The sequence below is a fragment of the Artemia sp. Qi Xiang Cuo genome, chromosome 1, assembly GCF_049724085.1.
Source record: "Artemia sp. Qi Xiang Cuo chromosome 1, ASM4972408v1, whole genome shotgun sequence".
In the NCBI taxonomy this organism is placed as follows: domain Eukaryota; kingdom Metazoa; phylum Arthropoda; class Branchiopoda; order Anostraca; family Artemiidae; genus Artemia; species Artemia sp. Qi Xiang Cuo.
In genome coordinates, this window is record NC_142794.1 from 82,232,068 (window position 1) to 82,250,852 (window position 18,785).

Sequence of the window (18,785 nt, forward strand, 5' to 3'; positions counted from 1 at the left end):
TGACAAGGTAAACCACAAAAAAACACTACTGAAATATTCTAACTCTTGAATTTCAATGAAAGAAATTCAAAATGAACTTTGAAAAATCAAGAGAATGTAACTGTGACATGGTAAACTACGACAAAATACTACTGGAATATTCCAACTCTTGCATTTCAATGAAAGAAATTCAAAAATGAACTTGGAAAAATCAAGAAAATGTAACTGTGATAAGGTAGACTGCAACAAAACACTACTGAAATATTCCAACTCTTGCATTTCAACGAAAGAAATTCAAAAATGAACTTGGAAAAATCAAGAAAATGTAACTGTGATAAGGTAGACTGCAACAAAACACTACTGAAATATTCCAACTCTTGCATTTCAACGAAAGAAATCCAAAATGAACTTTGAAAAATTAAGAGAATGTAACTGTGACAAGGCAAACCACATCAAAACACTACCGAAATATTCTAACTTCTGCATTTCAATGAAAGAAAATCAAAATGAACTTTGAAAAATTAAGAGAACGTAACTGTGACAAGATAAACCACATCAAAACGCTACTGAAATATTCAAACTCTTGTATTTCAATGAAAGAAAACCATAATGATCTTTGAAAAATCATGAGAATTCAACTCTGACAGGCTAAACTACGACAAAACACTTCTGAAATATTCCGACTCTTGTATTTCAATGATAGAAGTTAAAAAAGAACTTTGAAAACATAAAAGAATGTAACTTTAGTAAGGTAAACCGCAACAAAACACAACTGAGACATTTAAATTTTTGCAGTCTAACAAAAGAGGACCAAAATTATGTTTAAAAAATTAATAGAATGCAACTGTGAAACGGTAAACCATAAAAGAACACTCCTGAAATAAACCAACTCTCACATTTCAATGAAAAAAATTCAAAATCAACTTTTTGAAAAATCAAGAGAATGTAATTTTGACAAGGAAAACCACGACAAAACACTACTGAAATATTCCATCTCTCGCATTTCAACGAAAGAAATTCAAAATGAACTTTGAAAAATTAAGAGAACGTAACTGTGACAATGTAAAGCACAACAAAACACTACTGAAATAATCCAACTCTTGCATTTCAATGGAAGAAATTCAAAATGAACTTTGAAAAAGCTAGAGAATGTATCTGTGACAAGGTAAACCACGAAAGAACACTACTTAAATATTACAACTCTTTCATTTCAATGAAATAAAACCAAAGTAAACTTTAAAAAATTAAGAGAATGTTAATGTCACAAGTTATAGCACTACGAACTACTACTGAAATATTACAACTTTAATTTCGATGAAATAATTACAAAATGAGATTTGAAAATTAAAGAAAATTTATCCGTGACAAGGTAAACCACGACAAAAAACAGATGAACTAGTCTAAATCTTGCATTTAAATTAAATAAAAACAAAGTCAACTATTAATGACCAATATAATATATCTTTGACAAGGCGAACCACGACAGAGCACTACTGAAATATTCTAACTCTTTCATTTGAATGTAAGAAATTCAAAACAAACTTTGAAACATTAAAAGATTGTAACTGTTATTATGTAGACCAAGTCCAAACACTACTGAAATAATCCAACTCTTTCATTTCAATGAAAGAGAAACATAATGATCTTTGAAAAATTAAGAGAATGTAACTGTGACAAGCTAAACTACGACAAAACACTACTGAAATATTCCAACTCTTGTATATCAATGATAGAAATTCAAAATGAACTTTGAAAAATTAAGAGAACGAACTCTGACAAGGTAAACCGCAACAAAACACTACTGAAATATGCCAACTCTTGCATTTCAACGAAAGAAATCCAAAATGAACTTTGAAAAATCATGAGAATGTAACTGTGAAATGGTAAACCAGGACAAAACACTACTGAAATAAACCAACTCTTGCATATCAATGAAAGAAATTCAAAATGAACTTTTTGAAAAATCAAGAGAATGTAACTGTGACAAGGTAAACCACGATAAAACACTACTGAAATATTCCAACTCTCAGATTTCAAAGAAAGAAAATCAAAATGAACTTTGAAAAATTAAGAGAATGTAACTGTGACAATGTAAAGCACAACAAAACACTACTGAAATAATCCAACTCTTGCCTTTCAATGAAATAAATTCAAAATGAACTTTGAAAAATCAAGAGAATATATCTGTGACAAGGTAAACCACGACAGGACACTACTGAAATATTCCAACTCTTGCATTTCAATGAAATAAAATCAAACTGAACTTTGAAATATCAAGAGAATGTATCTGTGACAAGCTAAACCAAGACAGAACACTACTGAAATATCCCAACTCTTGCATCTCAATGAAAGAAATTCGAAATGAACTTTGAAAAATCAAGAGAATATATCTTTGTCAAGGTAAACCACGATAGAACACTACTGAAATATTCCAACTCTTGCATTTCAATGAAATAAAACCAAAGTGAACTTTGAAAAATCAAGAGAATGTAACTGTGACAAGGTAAACCACGACAGAACACTACTAAAATATTCCAACTCTTGCATTTCAATGAAAGAAATTCGAAATGAACTTTGAAAAAATCAAGAGAATGTAACTCTGACAAGTTAAACCACAACAAAACACTACTGAAATATTCCAACTCTTGCATTTCAATGGATGAAATTCAAAATGAACATTGAAAAATCAAGAAAATGTAACTGTGACAGGGTAAACCACTACAAAACACTATTGAAATATTCCAACTCTTGCATTTCCAGGAAAAAAATTCAAATTGAACTTTGAAAAAATTAAGAAAATGTAACTGTGACAAGGTAAACCACGACAAAACACTGCTGAAACAATCCAATTCTAGCATTTCAATGATAGAAATTCAATATGAACTTTGAAAATTTAAGAGAATGTAACTGTGACAAGGTAAACCGCAACAAAACACTACAGAAATATTCCAACTCTTGCATGTCAACGAAAGAAATTCAAAATGAACTTTGAAAATTCAAGAGAATGTAATTATGACATGGTAAACCATTCTGTGGCAAGGTAAACCATGACAGGACACTACTGAAATATTCCATCTCTTGCATTTCAATGAAATAATATCACAGTGAACTTTGAAAGATCAAGAGAATGTAACTATGACAAGGTAAAGCACAAAAAACACTACTGAAATATTCCAACTCTTGCATTTCAATGAAAGAAATTCGAAATGAACTTTTTAAAATTCAAGAGAATGTATCTGTGACAAGGTAAACCACGACAGAACACTACTGAAATATTCCAATTCTTGCATTTCAATGAAATAAAATCAAAGTGAACTTTAAAAAATCAAGAGAATGTAACTGTGACAAGGTAAACCACGACAAAACACTACTGAAATATTCCAACTCTTGCATTTCAATGAAAGAAATTTGAAATGAACTTTGAAAAATCAAGAGAATGTAACTGTGACAAGGTAAACCATGACAAAACACTACCGAAATTTTCCAACTTTTGTATTTCAATGATAGAAATTCAAAATGAACTTTGAAAAATTAAGAGAATGTAACTGTGACAAGGTAAACCGCAACAAAACACTACTGAAATATTCCAACTCTTGCATTTCAACGAAAGAAATTCAAAATGAACTTTGAAAAATCAAGAGAATGTAACTGTGACATGGTAAACCATTCTGTGACAATGTAAACCGCGGTAGAACACTACTGAAATATTCCAACTCTTGCATTTCAATGATATAAAACCAAAGTGAACTTTGAAAGATCAAGAGAATGTAACTGTGACAAGGTAAGGCACAACAAAACACTACTGAAATATTTCAACTTTTGCCTTTCAATGAAAGAAATTCGAAATGAACTTTTGAAAAAACCAGAGAATGTATCTGTGACAAGGTAAACCACGACAAAACACTACTGAAATATTCCAACTCTTGAATTTCAATGAAATAAAATCAAAGGGAACTTTGAAAGACCAAGAGAATGTAACTGTGACAAGCTAAACCATGAGAAAATAATACTGAAATATTCCATCTCTTGCATCTCAATGAAAGAAATTCAAAATAAATTCTGAAAAATTAAGAGAATTTAACTGTGACAAGGTAAACCATGACAAAACACTACCGAAATATTCCAACTCTTGCATTTCAACGAAAGAAATTCAAAATGAACTTTGAAAAATCAAGAAAATGTAACTGTGACAAGGTAAGGCACAACAAAACACTACTGAAATATTTCAACTTTTGCCTTTCAATGAAAGAAATTCGAAATGAACTTTTGAAAAAACCAGAGAATGTATCTGTGACAAGGTAAACCACGACAGAACACTACTGAAATATTCCAACTCTTGCATTTCAATGAAATAAAACCAAAGTGAACTTTGAAAGACCAATAGAATGTAACTCTGACAAGCTAAACCACGAAAAAATACTACTGAAATATTCCAACTCTTGCATCTCAATGAAAGAAATTCGAAATAAACTCTGAAAAATCAAGAGAATGTAACTGTGACAAGGTAAACCATGACAAAACACTACCGAAATATTCCAACTCTTGCATTTCAACGAAAGAAATCCAAAATGAACTTTGAAAATCTGAGCCTTCCCCTTGAGGCAGATCCCATTTATTTTCGATTCTGAGGATTTTTGGTTTTCCCTCCATAATTGACCCTCCCCCTCCCCTGCCCTCAGAAATGGGGGCACGAAGGGGCTCTGAGCCTTCCCCTTGAGACAGATCCCGTTTATTTTCGATTCTCAGCATTTTTGGTTTTCCCTCCAAAATTGACCCCCCCTCCCCTGCCCACAGAAATGGGGGAACGAAGGGCCTCTGAGCCTTCCCCTTGGGGCAGATCCCATTTATTTTAGATTCTGAGCATTTTTTATTGTCACTCCAAAATTGACCCCACCCCTCCCCTGCCCTCAGAAATGGGGGGAACGAAGGGCCTCTGAGCCTTCCCCTTGAGGCATATCCCATTTATTTTTGATTCTGAGTATTTTTGGTTTTCCCTCCAAAATTTACCCCCTCCCTGCCCTCAGAAATGGGGGAAGGAGGGAACGTTAAACTATTTTAAATTGAAAACACTGTCCAAACATCACATGTGTATTATACAGACCACATCGGAGAGGTAAGGCTAGGTGAACTCACAATGTCATTCTATCGTCGTTAGCCATTTTCATAGACTGATGTTGTTTCAAATTTATAACCAATTACCTGAGTTAACAACCCCTTCGGGGTTACCCTTAACTGTTAATCAGTTTAATCCTTTTTTTTCTCCACCTTCATACAATCCAATCACTAATTAGAATCATTCACACTCCTATTGTTAAAAACATTAATATTCCACTCACTCTCTTTGAAAACCCAAACCAGACTATACCCACCAAACCAGACTATACCCACCAAACCAGATTATACCCACCAAACCAGATTATAACATACCAGTTTTTTTTTTAAGAATGTACACGTGAACTCATGACCTACATTCCTATAGCTTCCATAGAATTCCTTGATATACGTCCCATAGAATTCAATATGTACATACTACTTATATCCTGGGGGCATATAAGGTTTTCATAGAAGGTGCTGTCGTAGAAACTTCAAAACAGGCTCATTTAACTGGAAATTCAAAGGGCTAGTGCCATTTTTAATAGTTGAAAGTGATTGGAGGGCAACTTACCCCCCCCACGCCCATCATTCCCTCAAATACATCCAATCAAAATTTTGAGATAGCCATTTTTTCAGCGTAGTTGATTTCCAGATAGAGAATATGTTTTTGAGGAGGACACTCCCCCACAACCCTCAAAGAAAGGGTTTTAAGTTATACCCTGGGGGCATATAAGGTTTTTATAAAAGGCGTTGTCGTGGAAACTTCAAAAAAGGTTCATTCGATTGAAAATTCAAAGGGCTAGTGCCCTTTTTAATAGTCAAATGTGATTTGAGAGCAACTAACCCCCCTCTAACGCCCATCGTTTTCCGAAACGTATTCAATCAAAATTTTGAGACAGCCATTTTATTAAACGTAGTTTTACGTTCTTTATTAAGTCTTTACTAGGTCTTTGAGGATAACAACTCTTACAGCCCTCAGGGCGGGTTGTAAGTTATGCTCTTGGGGCACATAAGATTTTGTATAGACAACGTTGTCGTAGAAACTTCAGAAAGGGCTCATTCGATTGAAAATTTAAATGGCTAGTTCCCTTTTAATAGTCGAAATTGATTCTATGGCAACTGACACCCCTTCCATGCTCACTATTTCCCCAAACACATCCAATCTAAATTTTGGTATAACCATTTTGTCCTACGTTGTTGAAAGTTCTGGAAATTATATGTTTGAGCAGGACCCTCCCCCCGAGTCATCAGGGGCAAGGTTTATAAGTTATGCCCTGGGGACATAAAGGGTTCTTATGGAAGGAATGTTCGTATAAGCCTCAGAGAGGGCTTATTTAATTGGAAATTGAAAGTTCTAGTTCACTTTTTAAGCGTCAAAAGATATTGGAGTGTAACCAGCTTCCCCCCCCCAAAAAAAAACCTTTTTTCCCAAATGCATCTAATAAAATTTTTAAGATGGCTATTTTGTTAAAAATAGTATAAAGATCATATAACTAAAATTTCGGTGTTGACATAATCACCAGGGCCCGGGGACAGGCGCTGTAACTTAGGGCTCCTACCCCCCTCCCTCCACACCCTTTTTCTTCAAACCTATCCGATAAGAACTTTGAGGTAGCTTTTTTTTCAAAATGGTTCAAAGACCATATAATGAAAACTTATTGGTCAACACAGCCCCCTAGGGCCCGAGGGCAGGTGTTGTAAGTTATGCCCTAGGGGAATTTATGGTTCTTATTGAAGGGATGCTCGTAAAAAATTCAGAGATGGCTCATTTTATTGGAAATTGAAAGTCCTAGTTAAGTTTTTTGGAGTCTAAGGAGATTGGGGGGGAACTAGCCCCGCTACGCCTATTTTTCCCCAAATGTATCCAATAAAAATTTTGAGATAGGCATTAATTTGAAAATTTCTCAAAAGTCAGATAACAAAAACTAAGGTGTCATCACAACCCCCCAGGACCTGGGGACAGACGTTGTAAGTTATGCCCTGGGGCAAATATTGTTCATATGAAAGGGATGCTTGTATAAACTTCAGAGAGGGCTCGTTTGATTGGATTTTGAAATTTCGAGCTCAATTTTTAATAGTCAAAAAAGATCCGAGGGCATCTATCCCCCAACCCATCTGATGAAAATTTTGAGATAGACATCTTGTTTAAAATAGTTCAAAGATTGGATTGGAGAATATTGGGTGTCAATAGAACCCCCCAGTGCACTGGGTAGGCGTTCTAAGTTATGCCCTAAGGGTATGTATGGTTTGTATGAGAGGGATACTCGCATAAACTTCATCGAGGGCTCATTTGATTGGAAATTGAAAGTTCTAGTTCACTTTTTTAGAGTCAAGAGAGTTAAACTAGCCCCCCCAATGCTCTTTTTTCCCCAAACCTGTCCCCTACAAATTTTGAGATAGCCAGTGTTTTGGAAGTTGTCAAAAATTAGATAACAAAAACACGCCCCAGAGCCCGGGGGATAGGTGTTGTAAGTGTTGTCCTGGGAGCGTATATGGTTCTTATGAAAGGGATGCTTGTAGAAATTTCAGAGAGGGCTCATTTGATTGGAAATTGAAAGTTTTAGTTCAATTTTTAAGAGTCAAAAGGTATCCGAGGGCAACTAGCCCCCCCCTCACATACCAGTTTTTCTCCAAGCCCATCTGATAAAATTTTTATGACAGCCATTTCATTAAAAATAGGTCAAAGGTCAGACATGAAAAATCCCTGTGTCGACGGAACCCTCCAGGGCCCGGAGGCAGGCGTTGTGATTAATGCTCTAGGGCCACATACAGTTCGTATGGAAGGGATGCTCGTATAAACTTGGGAGAGGGCTCATTTGATTTGAAATTGAAAGTTCTTGTTTCGTTTTTATGAGCCGAAAAGATCGGAGGGCAACTAGCCCCCCTCCTCCACGCCCTAAATGTATCAGGTAAAAATTTGAGATAGACATTTTGTTAAAAATAGTTCAAAGTTCTGATTGCAAAAAACTCCGGTGTCGACACAGCCCCCAGGGCCTGGGGATAGGCGTTGTAAGTTATACCTTGGGGGTATATATGGCTGTTATGGAAGGGATGCTCGTATAAAATTCCTAGAGGGCTCTTTTGATTGGAAATTGAAAGTTATAATTCATTTTTTAAGATTTAGTGATCGGAGGGTAGCTAGCCTCCCCCCACACTCCATTTTTTCCAGAGGGACTTCATATAGAAGGGGTCGTCGTATAAACTTCACAGGGGGTTCATTCGATTGGAAATCGAGAGTTCTTGTGTCATTTTTAAGAGTCAAAAGTGATCGGAGGGCAACTACCCCCTCCCACTCAAAGCCTTTTCCCAAATACATCTGATAAAAAATTTGAGGTGGCCATTTTGTTAAAAATAGTTGAAAGATCATGTAACAAAAACACTTTTATATATGGTCGTTTCATTAAAAATAGTTCAGAGATCAGATCCGAAAAACTCATTTGTCAACACAAACCCCCCCCTCCAGGGCCGGGGAAGGCGTTGTAAGTATTGTTCTTGGGGCATATATGGTTCTTATGGAAGGTATGCTCGTATAAACTTCAGAAAGGGTTCATTTGAATGGAAATTAAAAGTTGTAGTTCATTTTCTCAGAGTGAAAAAATATCAGAGGGCAACTAGCCCCTCATGCCCTCCACACCTTTGAGCGTTTCGGATAGATGAACCCATCCAATAAAAATTTCAAGTGACCATTTTGTTAAAAATTGTTCAACCATCAGAGATTAAAACTCCAGGGTTGACACAACCCCCCTGGGCTCAGGGATAGGTGTTATAAGTTATACTCTGGGGATATATGTGGTTCTTATAGAAGGGATACTTGTATAAACCTCAGAGAAATGTCTAAAAGCTACTGTGTCATTGGCGCTTTACTGAAAACTATATGTGTCTTGAACATTATTCGAAAGTATAAACGATATCAAGTTGAAGAATTGATATATAGTAATATTAATTGCTGAAAGATCTATCAGTTTAAGAATTTATACCACTTTAATTTTATTTTATTTTCAATAATGTATGAACTGGAAAAGAAAGTATCTGTAATATAATCAGTTTTCAGCTAAGCGCCAACGACGCAGAAGGCTTTTGGTTTTTATTTGCAGTTAGGAAAGGAGGTAGTATCCAAACACTTGTCTGTAGGGAAACTATATCCGTCTTTAACAACTTTAAGAAGAGCTAATAAATTAAACTGAATATTTTATGTATACTGATATTGATTGCTGAAAGCTCACCAGTTCAAAATTTTATAATAATTTTAACAATTATTTTCAATGTTAAGTACAAAAGAAAATATTTGTCATAAAATTGGTTTTCAGTAAAGCGCCAATGACGCTGTAGGTTTTAGACTTTCACAGTGAGAGAAGGAGGTCTTACCCAAACTCTTGTTTGTGGTGATTTTTGTTCGTTTCAAGCTTGATTTGCGTATTTAATTTAAGTTTCACCTGTTTTAAGATTCATGTATTAATTTACATCAATATCTATTGTATGTTTGTTTGCATTGATTGTTTATTTAATTTCTGTTCGTTTTAAGTTTCATTTATACTTCAATAGGAAAATATTCTTTTTCGCTTTAAGATCTATTTATTATTTATTGCTATGATTGCTTATTTAATTTCTGTTCGTTTTTGGTTTCATTTATTCTTTAATAGTAATTTCTGGTTGTTTTGAGTTTGATCTTTAAAAGGTATTTGTATCTGCTGATCTTAAATTTAAAATGGCCTTTACTTTTATTTGAAAAACTTATTTTTCGGAAAGATTTTTTAATTAATGTATCTTAAAGTTCTTTGGTCAGAGATGAGGTCGTGGAGCTATCATCGGTTTGACAAAGGATATAATCCCAGATCTTGTTTTTCAACAATACGAGTAAAGGGACGGTAGATGACCGTCATTTTTCTTCCTACCTGGTACTTTTATCCTTGGTTTTCAAATTACAGTTAAATGATCATTTAGACCAACTGGCGGGACAGTTTACGTGTTACAGAAAAACTTTATAGCTGTTCAATTGAGGGAGGGGGTGGGCGTGTGGATATCAAATTTTGTCCCAAGATCCTTCTCGTTGTGTTTGGATCAAGCTGTAAATTAAATGTATATTTTTGAAAGCCTTTAGATAATCTAATGTTTTTGTTTTTAACATTGTTATCTAGTGTATTTCAAAATGATTAGCCAAATTATGTCTGGATCTTAAAGAAATTATTTAATACATAGGGAATTGATTTTTTTTGCTGGCCATTTTTTTAATTGCTGCCAATTTTTCTAACCCTGTAGCTATGTGTGTTTTCGGGATGGGGGATGTGACAGTGCCCTAATACCTCAATGATTAGAAATTTGCGCAGCTACAATCATAAACCTAGGGTGCTAATTTTATCAGATTCTATATTGAGCATTTCTATATTAGTAAAATAGTTTTATGGTCGTTTAGTACCTAAAAAAAAAATTAAAATACTCTTCCGTTTTGCTGAAATTAAAACTAAGGTAATAAATACAAATTAAACGTTGACCCCCATCACACCTTCCCTCTTCTTCCCTATGGCAAATTCCTGGTAGAAGGAACGTATTTTCTGTCTTTTTAAGACAGGTTAGGGGAGTATATTTGTCACCGCAAAAGCCTGATTACTAGCAGAAGTGAAGGTATGAGAATTAAACTGCTGAAAGTTAAGGAAGTTATTTGCCCTTTGGCTGACAAAAGAATTTATGTGTCAGACCGTGTCAAGCATCAGGATATTGTGACTCATTTGATTATACGGTATTGTGATAAAAATAAAATATATTTTCCCAATTTTGTCATTTAAGAACCCAATCAATTGCCAATGGTTCGTGATGAGGCTACTGCCACGCAGACCAGGAAATTAAATGAAGTCTGCGGTAGAGTCAAAGACCTTAAACAACATGTAGTATCTCTGTCATCTCAGCATTGCCTCTTGCCCCAAGATGTAGTTTTATTTTGGCCCATTCTTGAAAGTAAAGACTGGCTATGTCTGTATGTCTATTTGTATTGCAGATAAGGCTGTTATAATTTAAGTAAAGGACTAAGAAAGGTACAGGAAGTAGAAGGTTAGAAGGGAACAGGGGCGTAAATTGCTACGGGGAAGGGGGGGGGGTTGGTAGTTGCCCCCCCCCCAGACCTGATTTTGCCCCCCCCCCCAGATATTTTTAGATTATACCCTTATTTATCCTTCATCCAAATAAAAAATACAAATTTTATCGAATACAAAATCTTATACGAAATGACGCGTAGCCCGGAGCCTCGTGTTTTCTCTAGCATTGTCAAGTAAAGATAGTACTGAATGAATTCATTTGTTGTATAAGAGTGTGCGATGAGTCAGAGAAAAATAATCGATATTTTTAAACCTAGTCAACTGGCTAAAAAAGCTAAGTTGGTGGATAGTGTAGCAGCAACCGAGGCAGCAACAGAACCTGGCCCAAGTGAGGCGTGTAATTTTGCCATTTATGGTTTGACTAATATAAACTTATAGCCTTTGCTTCATGCAATAAATTCCATGTGAATTAAAGTTTAGCCTACAGAAGTAAGATCTTAATTTCGCGCTACAACTTTGGATTAATGTATAAATCGCAAATTTTGTGGGGAAAATCATATAACCGAGCATATAACAAACAATTATAGATATAGAGGTGTCATTCAAGGAGGGGGGCAGGCTAGGACTTCAGAGATGACTACATGGAATACAGCCTGATTTATCAGACATGATTTATGGCAAAGATTTTTGGAAGAGCTTAAGAGAATGAAAGAGCATTAAATGCTTTCCTAAGGTCCAGCCATTTTAGCTAGGCGGCTGCTCACCATTATTTATACCTCTTGTTATATTCTCACCCTAGAAACTGGGTATGGCGCAAAAAGGGAGTGAAAAAGAGCTAAAATACATTTGAATTGACAGTTTTAGTATAAATAAAAATTGCTGCTTCGTGACAAAATTCTACTTTTTAAAGTTAAATCGGCTGTTATTGCGAGGCACTCGCTTCACGTCAGCGTGCTTCATCCAAAACAAAATTTACGACTTGCCCTCCTAGATTTTGCTGATAAGCTAGGTGAGTACGAGAATTTTGTTGTATTGAGTTGCTAAGCTTCTTATTCGTATTATGTTATCGTTTAATTTAAGAAATTCTACTCGTAGTTAAACTGACAAAAAACGATATATATGTTTTAACCCTTTTAAATTTCAGTTGACTAGCTTAGACTATTTTACCGAATTCTAAAAACTGAGAATTTGAGCATTTAGAGGCGCTTAAACATGCAGAAGATGCTAGAGCGTATTAAATAATCAGTCGAAAGATATTTGTATGCTATCGTCAATTTTGGCGGAAATAAAGCTATTATTATAAATGAGAGAAAAAGCACCCTATTTAATAGACCACCCCGTTATTAATCATGAAATAAAAAAAACGAAAACTATTAAGGGCAAAATGCCAATACGTAACACTAAACGGTGGCAGAAAAGCTAATTAGAAGCTAGGAGCAGGGGCGTCACTATCACTTTTTTTGGGGGGGGGGGGCGAGCACAACAAAAGTTTTCCAACAAAACCAAAACTGTACCGACGGAAAAAAGGTTTAGAGTGGCGAAAGTTTTTGTATAAATGGAAGTAAATGGCTTGATAAGATAAGATAAGTTTTATTCTTCATTAGATACACATACAATATTACATGGTATTATTCCCTCAGAAAGTCTATTATTCCTTATGTCTCGTAGACACCTATTTAAGGGAACAACTCTTTCAGAACTATCTGCCTCTGAATAAAGTTAAAACGTTTAAAAGCGAAAGCACTGGATATTTTTCTAGGGTGGAAGTGTAGCCGATGCGTCGGATACGACATTAAGGGGCAATCTTGACATCTCCCACCATAAAAGGGAGGCACCCAACCAGCCAAAGCTAGCCGAATACCCGAAACAAACGGTTGCCGTTTTTCTGCTAAAGCCTATGAGAAAAAACCATGGGTAGAATATTCTATTAAAGAAGACGCCATTTACTGCTTTTGCTGTCTGCACTTTTCCTTAACAAGAAATCATGGAAATACTTCTGATAATGTAGTGTTTGTCGACACAGGAATGAATAAGTGGAAAAAGCTATTCGAAAGGATTGAAAAACACGAGGCTTCAGAAGCTCATAACGAAGCAAATCGTAGCTGGACCAAATATAAAGCAATTGAGTGTGGCATATCTGAGTCAATAGTTACAACTCTATTTAAATCGGAAGGAAGCCATAGCGGAAAATCGCCTGCATGTAGTCACACTTACGAAAGTGGCTTGTCCCCTAGCACGCCAAGGGCTCCCATTTCGAGGTCATGATGAACACGAAGACTCACACAATCGAGGTAATTTTATAGAAATACTAGAAATGATGACAGAGGGAAACCAGGATCTTCAGCAAAAACTAAAACGTCGGTATGGAAGCTATTTGAGTCCCGACTACCAAAATGGTCTTATAAGCATACTGGCCGACCTCTTGCGAGAACAAACAAGATGCTCTATTAAGAAATATTGGGCAGTCTGCGCAGATGAAACGAAAGATCTGTCGAAAAAAAGCAGCTTGGTTTAATTATTGGGTTTATTGATAGTAATGCTACTGCGCTTCGCGCCAGAAAACCCTGTTCTAGGCCTTCACTCAATTCAATTCTTAACAAAACAAATGACATTTCCTAATTCTAAATTTTCTTTTTTGGCTTAGACCCTTCACAGCACAATATTTGTTTTTAAGTAATTTGCTTCCCTAAAACGGAGTCTAAGAGGTCCAGTATAAGGGATAATACAGTTTTTAATAATATTTCAAAAATATCCGCTACTTCGCGGCAGGAAATGCTCTTTCCAAGCCATCCACTCGCTCTGAATTAGAAACTTTCACCAATTCAAACTTTTTTTCTTTTTTTTTACCTTTTTTTAACAGAATATAATCAGCATAGTTTTGTACTTTCCTCACAAAATAAAAGTGAAAATTTGCAAATTTTCTTCCGTGAGGTGGCAAAAATCCTTGAAGTTTGCCCCCCCCCCAGAATTTTTATGAATTTACGCCACTGGAAGGGAAACAACAAAACCTTCTAAGTTCCAAGTTTAAAGGCAAAGAATGTGCTATTCTAATTATGGTTTATTTTGTTAGTGGCTCTTGCCATTGAAGCAAGTGACTGATGAAGAAGCCGAAAATGTTGCTGCGTTTGACGAAGTTTTTCACGATTTTGCCTCTTCGCACATCATTTCAGACATTGAAATTGAGTCTCACGGAACTTCAGCACCCCAAACAGCTAGTCAAGTTGTAAGCATTAATCTTTTTTATTATTTTGACTTATTTGTGAATTGAAGTGGGGGTGATACCCCACATTACAAATTTGACGATAGGAAAATCGTAGAACCTTGAATCTTTGGGTGGGAGAGGGTGGAAAAATTGTTTCCGTCATTAACTTATTTCAACCTTTCCATGTAATATGTTTGATTTGGTGCTTTATTTTTCAAACTTTTTGCTAGCTAATAATATTCTTTATAACAAAAATGGAGTCTAAATGCTACTTAGATGTGGGAATTTGAACATTAAAGTTGTGATTCCTAGACAGTAATTACAACTAGACGTGTGATACGTCATCCTCTGGTCTATTAAATTTGAAACAAAAATATTTTTTTTGTTTAAATTTAACAAGCATTACGACGATGATGAGGGTCGATTTTTTCGCTTGAAAATTAAATTCAAGCCTTGTTTTCCGTGGCTAAGATCAGCTTAAGAACTTTTTCTCAATATGTTGAAAAATAAACAGTATTTTAATATTCTCCAAGCGGTTTTCTAAAAATTCTACTTTTTAGAAAAAGAACAATGTCTCAGCTGTTTATTTTTTAATTCAAAAACAGAATGTAAGCACATTTGATATTAGAATGATAAAATGTGATTATTTTTTTAAACTTTGTGGAAAATAAATGCTATGCTTCATACAGGCTTTTTTAAGGAAATTTGGGTTTGCAGCCCAATATTTCCAAAAACCTTAGCAGCAGTTATTCCATCTTTGAAATGTTTAGTTTCAACGGTTCAGAGTTCAGGCTCGAGAGCCTTCTAAAAATCTTTTACAAAAATGAAAAACAAAAACATCAAATATTTAATAACTTCACAAAGACAAACCATAATTGGAAAAAAAATCCTGTCAGTTTATTTTTGAAATACTGTACTGTGCAACCTGAATGCTATTGCTGACAGTTTAAACTTTAACTTTAGTCTTTTTTTTACTTTTTTTTCTTTTTTTGCCGGGTGTTTGAAAGGTGATCGTGTAAGAGGCTGAATTTTTTATGTTGATAACCTGTGCTAGCATTTTCCCCAATATTTTTGGATTTCACATCTCAGCTTAGGAACTTAAAGAAAAGTATACATATTAAACAATATGCCCAAAAAAGTATATTAAATGGTTGTGTTATTACTATTTAATAACTTGGGATTTTATTTCAAATCTTGGGATTCTTCTGAAGTTATTAATGGGACATTGCTAAATTGTTAATGGTAACCATACCCTTGCCTAAATCTGTGCTCTTGATTTTGTATCAGAATTGAGGGTAGGGGAAGGACTTATTTTCAACGCCCGTTTTAGCTATGAAATTGCCTAGAAACACATTTACCGTAATGTTTTATGGGGAGAGGGGGAGTGGGTCAAAACCCAGTAAAATCTAGTGTTTAAGGTTGGTATGTGGTCTTGTCGTGAGTGTTAAACTTTAAGCTAAATTTTAGGTAATGGTCAAAATCCGATTTTTCGTTGTTGTCATAATAAGGAGGAATCAAGTCTTAGGCGTTTGTCTTACTCATACAGTGATCTTTTATTAGATTCAGAATGTTGTTGAAAGTAACCCATACGAGATGATTTGGGTATCTCGTGAGGAGAATGTACATGTTTGATTTTACGTGTAGGCTACTCTACAAGTGCATTGGTTATCATCATAAAGGTGTATCATCTTAAACTTAAAGGTGTACTTTGTTGTATTCGCCCGACAAAAAAAAGATCGTCGTCAAGGGTAAAATCTAAAAAAAAAAACTTGTGAAAAAATAATTTATAACTTTGTCAGATTGTTTACGGCAGAGTATGGGCAATTTAGAAGGTTGAAAATTGATGCTAGTGTCAACAACAACAAAAAACATTACCGCCTTCTAGTGTTTTGCGACACTTGACATTTTTTTTCAGTGTAAAGTTTTTTCTGGTGACATTTTTTTCAATGTTAGTTAAGATAATCAATTTAATTTTTTTAGTTGGTGAAATTACTGTAGTGTTTAATTTCATCTCCTGGCAAAAAAACGATTACAAAGCTTGAAAACTGCCAAGTGTCACCAAACGCTAGATGGTGTTGACAGTTTTTTTTCGCCGTCACTAGTGCCTGTTTCTACTCTTCTTTGGTCTACGAGTGACGTGTTCAGCTTAGTACCAAAGCCTTGAGGGCTCAATTTTCACATTGATAAGGATTTTTCTACATTTTCCTTCTTTAAAACTGGTATGATTTTGTATGTGTTTTATTCTAAGGTGCTTTGATTCACGAAACCATATTTTTGCCGTTTTAGGGGAGTCGAACTGCACCACAGCTACTTGAAGCTGCCAAAGTTAACGCTACAACAAATACCTTAGAAGTTAAAACTGCAGACGTTTCCACAGATACAGCAGATCTAGAAGAAGCCAGGCTGGATAAACATTTGTGCCATTCAGGCGGTATTTCTTCTGCAAATCCAGTAAATTCTGATAGTATGTGTTGTCGATTATCAGATGGAGTGACATGTTCTCATCAGTTGTCAAACCATCAAGATGTATTAAATAGTGTTAATGATATTGAAACCAAAAAAAGTTTGATGCAAACTGATATTAATTCAAGGAAAAATGATATACTCAATAATGTTAATCTTAGTGAAAGGACGTTTTCACCAGTCTTTGGTTTAGATCAACTTGGTAATAAGGAAAGTGACATAATTGTAGAATCGGAAATTGAGAAATTACTTGGCATGGATGGGCTTAGAAAGCAGAATGATGAGATGAAAACTGAGCGTTTTACACCTTCAACTCCAAATTCAACTGTGAAATGGAAAAGAAGTTTATCGAAGGCCATACGGCACAATGATGTTATGAAAAAACTGTTTATTGAAGAAAATAAAATATCGCCACTTGTGCCAAAAGGTATTTGGGAATCTAGTGGTTTCCCCCTGATTTTCTGTAATTTTTATTCACCTGTTTCTTGTTGTATTTAAGCAATGCTCCCTCTCATCAACATAAAATGTGATGCACGTGCCTGAGTTATGCTGTTGAAAATTATATTCCAGTATGTGTACATTTAAGGCGATGTTAAAATTTCAGAGTGAAAACCTGTTTACCAGTGGGATATGAATCCATGACCTCTTATATGCCATATAGATGTCGTTTAACTGCTTTAGTATGTCGTGTTAAATAACATGAGATGTAGCGAGAAACATGCCAAGCAAAAAAAAAATTAATAAAAAGCATAAAAGATTAATTCAGCTAATGGTACTTGTTAATTAAACGAAACACACTTAAGAATTACGCTTAGATTAGATCTCAGAAAACTGGTTTCATAGCAACAAAGATAAGTGACGGGTGATAGAATGTATTGGACTTGTATAATTTGTGCTATATATTTGCTCATTAGGGGTGGGGGTGGAATGGGGTTATGTTAGGTTAGGTTAGGTTGGGGACGCTGTCCAAATACTTTTTATCTTAGAAATTTAGAAATAAAGACGGGGTCTGGCATATTTCCCAAAAGAAGGGATTCTTGAAACTTTTACCTATATTCAGAAATACAAGTAGACTCTGTGGTGTAGAATGTCCTATTGGATTTATTTTTTGTATTTCTTTCAATTCTTCTTTTCATATTTTTGGGAACTTGGGATTGAGCTATCATAGAAGTGTAAGATAAAGGTTAAAGAAATTATTTTGCTTTTATGCTTTTATTTGAAATGCCGGGGAAGCCAGCTTCGCTCGATGAAAACTGTGAACCGTCAGGTTGACAGTCAGGTTTACAATCTTGGATTACGTCTGAGAGTTGGGATGATGTTTTGTTGTGTGTAAATCTTAATTCAAAAGTTAGTTTGTTTAAAACAAAATTAATGACAAATTACCAAAATTGTTTCCCAGAGGTTACTAAGAAGGTATGTTCCTCGGATAAACCTTACATTAATGAAAAAATAAAGGACTAATCCATTTGAAACTAAAACTTTTTCGCCTTGGAAAGAAAGAGGAAGCCTAAACCCTCCGTAAACAAATAAAGAAAGAAATACGTCGTGCTGCTTCTTGTTATGGTAAGAATAAATTAAATTACTTGAAATAGAGCAAACCTCAGCAGTGGTTTAAGAAAGTGAAAGAAATAGAGGGTTCTTTCTGCAAGACCCTTCATTTCCTTCTGGATGAACAGCCTGAACAGACAGTGAATGAGCTTAATAAACACTTAGCTAGAATTCTGCATGTGTTCCCCCTCTCTCGAAAAACCATCTAATCCCTGAAACTCCGAAAGATAAAATCCCAGAAATTTCAGCGAAGTAAAAAAATACAGAAAATGAAAAAAAATGGTATTTGTCCCATTGATATCCCAATTGATCTAATAAAAGCATTTCATCATAAGCTATCAATGCCCCTTGTTAAAATTTTTAATAATATTAGTAATTCTGGATGTTACCCGTCGTGCTGGAAACTGGGCTATATTACTCCAATCTAAAAGAAGAAAGGCCTGAACGATTTTACTGGAGTATGACCAATCACC

General features: G+C 35.0%; 1 protein-coding gene across 3 annotated transcripts in view; it reads left to right on the forward strand.

Moving 5' to 3' along the window:
• LOC148956806 (uncharacterized) overlaps positions 1-18,785 on the forward strand; it is a 91,725-nt gene that overhangs the window by 37,041 nt on the left and 35,899 nt on the right. For all 3 annotated transcript variants that reach the window (XM_089096470.1, XM_089096475.1, XM_089096482.1), the window contains exons 4-5: positions 14,170-14,322; positions 16,588-17,191. In XM_089096470.1, the coding sequence (XP_088952596.1) occupies positions 14,170-14,322; positions 16,588-17,191 (757 nt within the window). The remainder of the gene's footprint in view (positions 1-14,169; positions 14,323-16,587; positions 17,192-18,785) is intronic.